We start from the raw sequence: 6,369 nt of genomic DNA on the forward strand, positions 1-6,369 counted from the left end.
CTTTCTGCACTTGCCAAGACAATTTTTCTTTTCTCTTTTCTTTTATTTGCTGCTGGTTATGAGGCCATCTGTGCCTTTTGTTGGATGATAGAATTTTCTCTTTGAACTTGTAGTCTGATGCTGTTTAGCTTTTATGTCTGAATGTTTTCTATACTGCCTGCCCCCAGCCGAGCACTGTTGGGACCTCAGGGCCGAATAGATGCTCGGTCTGGTTCTGTACTGCTTTTAAATAGATGCTCTGTCTGATTCGGTACTGCTTGCCCCCGGCCGAGCACTATTGGGACCTCGGGGCCGAACTGATGCTCGGTGTGGCTAACGGATGTGTGGTATGGCTGTGCTTGAGTTTGTAATTGGATCTTACTTAGGTCCAGGTTGGTTTTAAAAGAAAACAATTGTTTGCCCCCACCTGGAGCTAAGTAAGATTAGTACTGAAGATTGTGCTCTTAGATAGAACTACTTAAGTCTGTTGCAACTTTGATAGCGCAGATGCATTTGAATGAGATAAAGGCATGAAGAGGTGTCTTACTCAGGTCCAGGTTGGTTTGAAAAAACAATTGTTTGCCCCCACCTGGAGTTGAGTAAGACTAATGCTGGGAGTTTGCTCCTGACAAAGTCTGGTCACGCCTGTTCCAACTCTATTTGTTTAAATCAGTACGGAAGTGTTGATGTGTTGGTACTTAAGGAAATCTGTGGATTCAAAGATGTTTACTTAAGATATGTTAGTGTGGTTTCCACCAAGCAATTCCACTTGGCTATAGTCCAATTTAGTTGCCAAACATTATTCCACCAAGCAATTCCACTTAGCATGTTCGAGTGCTAACCAAATTTAAATTCCGTCCAGTCGTTCTGGAACTAAGTCCATTTGGGTTAAGACCAAAGTTAACTCCGTTTGATAAACATCAAAGCTAATTCCATTTGGTGAGGACCAAAGCTAATTCCGTTTGATAAGCATCAAAGCTAATTCCGTTTGGTAAGAACCAAAGCTAATTCCGTTTGGTAAGAACCAAAGCTAATTCCGTTTGATAAACATCAAAGCTATTTCTATTTGATAAATATCAAAGCTAATTACAAGAATTTGATAAATTTGAGAAAAGTGGGGAAGCATTTGCATTGGTCAACAGGTAAATGCCTTTACATTCTGATAGAGAGGGTAGGGAACAATTCTATTGATAGTATTTCTTGAGATTTGCTACGTTCTAGGGCCAAGGTATAACTCTGCCATTAAGATCCTCTAGGTAGTAGGCTCCATTTCCGACGACAACTGTGAATTTGTAGGGACCTTCCCAGTTAGGCCCAAGTTTGCCCTCGCCAGGCACCTTTTTGTGATCCATAACTTTCCTCAAGACCAGTTCTCCTGGTGTAAATTGCCTTGGGAAAACTTTTTGGTTGAAACTCTTGATGAGCTGCTGTTGATATGCTACAAGTCTGATCAATGCTGCTTCTTTTCGGCCCTCTGCTATATCTAGTGCTTGTGCAATAGCTTCCTCGTTACTGGTGCTCTCAAACAATTCAGACCGAAGGGTTGGGAGGCCAACTTCGAGTGGAATGATGGCCTCCATTCCGTAGGTTAGTAAGTAAGGTGTTTCCCCCATTGATCGCCATGTTGTGGTTCGGTATGCCCATAGCACATGGGGTAACTCTTCAATCCATTTTCCTTTGGCATGCTCAAGCCGTTTCTTTACTCCATTGATGATGGTTTTGTTTGAGGCTTCTTCCTGTCCATTTTTTTGCGGGTACCCTGGAGAAGAGTTCCTATACTCGATCCTGAGGTCGGCACAAAATTTTCTGAAGATCTTACCATCAAACTGTGTTCCGTTGTCCGTAATCAGTACCCGCGGGATGCCAAAACGCACCACCACATTTCTCATAACAAACCGCTTCGTATCTGCCTCTTTGATATTTGCCAATGCCTTGACTTCAATCCATTTAGTAAAATAGTCGATTGCTGCAATGAAGAATCGCATGTTCCCAGTGCCTTGCGCCAATGGTCCGACAATATCCAGACCCTATTGGGCAAAGGGCCATGGGCTGGTGAGTGGGGTGATAGTTTTGGCTGGCTGATGAATGAATGGAGCAAACCTCTGACATTTATCACACTTCTGTACATACTGCTGAGCATCTTGTTGCATCCGTGGCCACCAATACCCGTGAGTGAGGGCTCGGTGTGCCAGCGACCTTCCGCCAACGTGGCATCCACAAGTCCCATCATGAATTTCATAGAGAACATTCTCGACCAGATTTGGATGCACACATAGGAGATAAGGGCCAAGATAGGAGCGTCTGTACAGCTTCTCGGATGATGAGATCCAAAATCGAGCTGACTTGTGTCTGACTTTGTTGGCTTCCTTTTTGTCTTCGGGGAGAGTACCAGATTTTTGAAAAGCAAGTATTGGATCCATCCAGCTCGGCTCTACGCTGCTGCAGAGGACTGGAGATGCAATGCTTGGCTCTGGCACGAACTCAACCCAAACTTTTCTGGCATCTTTGGTATCCACTAATGAGCCGAGACAAGCCAAAGAATCAGCATGGCCGTTTTTGTCCCGACTAATTCGTTCCACTCGTATGGATTGAAACTTTTTGTGTAAGTCTTTGGCCTTTCCTGCGTACATGGCCATTCTTTCATCCCGTGTTTCGTAGACCCCGGAAAGCTGGTTTACCACTAGCTGTGAATCGCTAAAAACAAGAAGTTGTTCTGCACTGAAGTGTTCGGCACTGCGTAAGCCAGCCAACAACGCTTCGTTCTCTGCCTCGTTGTTCGAAGCCTTCCAACCGAGCCTGAGAGTTTGTTCCTAGATAAATCCTTCTAGTGAGATAAGTACTACTCCTGCCCCCGAACCTCGGTTATTGGACGACCTCGTCAACATAGAGCTGCCAAATGTTTCCGATGAAGAGTTTCCAGGCTTTCGAAGCGCAGGGCTTTCCTTGTTCGTTGATACGTGGCACCTGTGCCGAACTTGGGTTCCCTGGTTCGATACTCTGGGTGGGGGCAAAATCTGCTAAGACTTGGGCCTTAATTGCTATCCTGGGTTGATACCGAATGTCAAACTCCAAGTTCTACTGCCCATTTTGCTGTTCTGCCAGAGAAATCGGCTCGGCTAAATACAGATCTGAGGGGGAATTTAGTGAGGACATTGATGGTATGCCCCTGGAAGTAATGTTGTAACTTCCTCGAGACGATAAGCAGCACGTAAGCTAACTTTTCTAATGGTAGATACCGTGTCTCGGCATCTAGTAAAGTCTTGCTAACGTAGTATACAGGCCTCTATTCCTTGTTAACCTCTCGAATTAATACTGCGCTTAAGGCATGATCTGAGACTGCTAGATAGAGGTACAGCTCCTCTCTTGGATCTGGAGTAGACAGAAGGAGAGGTGTACTGAGGTATTTTTTGAGACTTTATAGTGCTTCAGTGAACTCGGAACTCCATTCAAATGCTGCCCTTTTCTTCAAAAGCTGGAAGAAGGGCTTCATCCGATCTGAAAACTTGCTGATGAACCGATTTAGTACGGCCGCCATTCCGGCCAGTTTCTGCATCTCCTTAGACTTTGTTGGTACTTCAAGATCTTGTATTGCTTTTATTTGGTCCGAATTTGCCTCAATTCCTCTGTGAGTGACCATATATCCCAAGAACTTCCCTGTTCCAACCCCGAAAGCGCATTTCAAGGCATTGAGGCGAAGCTGATGGTTCTTTAATATGCCGAAAACTTCTCTTAAGTCTATAAGATGGTCTGTAGCGAACTTGCTCTTGACTACCATATCATCTACATAAGCTTCCATGGTTTTTCCCAGTTGGACCTTGAACATCCGAGTGACCATCAGCTGGTAAGCCGCCCCGGCGTTCTTGAGGCCAAACGGCATCACTCTGTAGCAGTAAGTTCCTCTCGGAGTGATAAATGCTGTCTTTTCTTGATCCGGACCGAACAGTGGTATCTGATGATAACCGCTATAAGTGTCCAGAAAACTCATGCGCTCATGCCCTGCTATTGAGTCTACTAGTTGATCAATGCGAGGCAGAGGAAAGCTATCTTTAGGGCAGGCTTTGTTCAAGCAAGTGAAGTCAACGCAAACTCTCTATTTTCCGTTCTTCTTCTTGACTACAACTGTGTTGGACAGCCATTGCGGGTACTGAACTTCCCTGATTGCTCTTGAAGCCAAGAGTTTTTCGACTTCGGCAATTACTGCTTCGGTGTGCTCGACTGAGGATCTCCGACTTTTTTGCACAATGGGCCGAGCTGAAGGGTTGATGTTGAGCTTTTGGCAAGCAAATTCTGGGTCCAACCCTGGAGTATCATATGCTAAACATGCGAATACCTCCATATTTTCCCTCAGCAGTTCCAGCAACTGAAGTTTCTCATCAGCGCCTAGCGAGGTACCGATAAGGAAGTACTTTTCTGGGTCATCCTCTTTTACCAAGACTTTCTCAAAATCCTCTACCATCTTTTCCTCTGGGATTCCCCATACATCTTCCAAGACTGGCTGTTCGGCCACTTCTACCATCTCTACCCGATTGTAGAGTTGCTTTGCCTTTAATGCTGCCATGAAGCAATGTTTGGACACAACTTGATCCCTTGAGATCTGCTCTACTCCGTGTTCCGTTGGGAAACGGATGAGCTAGTGGTAGGTTAAAGGGACTGCCTCCATTTGATGAATCCATGGGCGGCCAAGTATGGCGTTGTAAGGGGATGGTGTATTAATAACCAAGAACTCTATCTGGAGGGTTTTTGTTCCCGCCACGACTGGCAACACTATTCTGCCAAGAGGCCATTCTGGCTGTGAATTGAAACCGGCCAACGGGGCTGCCGCTGGGGTGAGGTGCTGCTCGGAGAGACCAAGCTTTCTGAACAAATCATAATACAATATGTCTGTTGCACTGCCTTGATCTACTTGGACTCATTTTACGTCAAATCGTTTCCCAATTCCCACAGTTATAATCAGTGCATCAGTATGTGGGTGTTGTATGCCTTCTAAATCTTTGCTAGTAAATGAAACAATGCACAAGGGGAATTTGGGTACCGTACGTACCTTTTTCGATGCAGGCTTTACTGACATGACCCTCTGAATTTGCGCAGCCTTAGCGATCTCTTCTTTCAGTGCCTCATCAGATTCTTGAGTCGCCGTCCCGTGGATCACATTTATTATCAACCGAGGTGGGTGCTCAATATTCGGTTCTGGTGGCAGGTTCCCCAGTTCGGCCACTTCCTTATCCTGATCAATGTAATCCCTTAGGTGCCCGGCTGCCACTAGATCTTCCAAGTATTGCTTCAGTGCCCTGCAGTTCTGAGTCATGTGCCCCCTGTCTTAGTGGTAGGTGCATCTGAGCTTCCGATTGCGCTGAGCTGGATCTTCCAACATTTTCGGCGGCCAAACAAAGAAGGGCTCTCTCTTGATCTTTTCCAGGATTCGATAGATTGGCTCTTTGAATACAGTCACAATGGCTTCGTGGGATTTGGACTTATCCACTTCATTCACTGCAATCCCTCAGTGTTCTCCTCGATCTGTTCTCTTTTTGTGCCGAGCTGTTTATTCTGCTGACGCTACCTCGATGGGGATTTGATCATCTTCGAGGTGAGCGTACTGCTCAATCCTGGCACACAAATCTTTCAAAGCTGTGGCCGGGCGCTTGGTAAGTGATTGTCTCAGCTTACTTTCCAGGCGCAGACCATGTTTGAAGGACATAATGGCCATCTGTTCGCTGCACACATTTTCTTCTAGGTCATTGTACCCTTCCCAGTATCTCCTGGCATAATTGCGCAGTGTTTCCTCCTGCTCCTTTCGGAGACCGAACAGTGTATCTGGCTCCTTCAGAATCTTAGTGTTGGAGACGAACCTGGCTAGGAACTCTTCGGAGAGCTGCTTCCAGCCATGGATCGATCCAGTGGGGAGACAATCGAACTATAGAAGTCCGATTTCTCCCAAGCTGGATGGGAAGACTTTACACATCAGTGCCTCATCTCGGTTCCATAGGGACATCATCTATCTATAATGGCTAATATGTGTCTGCGGGTCCGACTTCCCGTCGTATGAAGTGAACTTTGGTGGGGTGAATTTCTTTAGGGGTCTCAAGGTCTCAATCTCCGGGGAGAATGGCGAAGAGACGAGCCTGTCCAGCGCTCAATGTTCTCTCTGGTGAACAGTACAGTCCAGATGATCCCGATGTTGTTCGTTCTGCCTATTGCCAATCAACCAAGTACGAAGGTCCTGAGGAGGGTAGTCAGTCTGTTGGCTAACTGTCTTCTGCCTTTTGACCCTTCTCTGGCTTGACCCACGGGTGTGACTGCTTGCTGCCTCACTCTGTACTGGGATAGGCTGGCTTTGTTGCCCAGACTCATTCCTGGGGAACTTCTTCGCTGGTGGCTCTCTGGATGAGCTCC

The 6,369-nt window shown here is 46.3% G+C and overlaps 2 protein-coding genes across 2 annotated transcripts; both read right to left on the reverse strand.

Moving 5' to 3' along the window:
* Positions 1 to 2,006: 2,006 nt before the first annotated feature.
* On the reverse strand, positions 2,007 to 2,615 carry LOC145800753 (uncharacterized). Its single transcript, XM_082890486.1, has one exon. It carries the CDS (start codon positions 2,613 to 2,615, stop codon positions 2,007 to 2,009), a length of 609 nt encoding a protein of 202 aa, XP_082746612.1.
* A 779-nt stretch (positions 2,616 to 3,394) lies between these two features.
* LOC114293164 (uncharacterized) lies at positions 3,395 to 3,964 on the reverse strand. Its single transcript, XM_028237200.2, has one exon. It carries the CDS (start codon positions 3,962 to 3,964, stop codon positions 3,395 to 3,397), a length of 570 nt encoding a protein of 189 aa, XP_028093001.2.
* Between the last annotated feature and the right edge of the window lie 2,405 nt (positions 3,965 to 6,369).

This window comes from Camellia sinensis, chromosome 10 (assembly GCF_055761805.1).
Source record: "Camellia sinensis isolate YWXY chromosome 10, ASM5576180v1, whole genome shotgun sequence".
Classification (NCBI taxonomy): domain Eukaryota; kingdom Viridiplantae; phylum Streptophyta; class Magnoliopsida; order Ericales; family Theaceae; genus Camellia; species Camellia sinensis.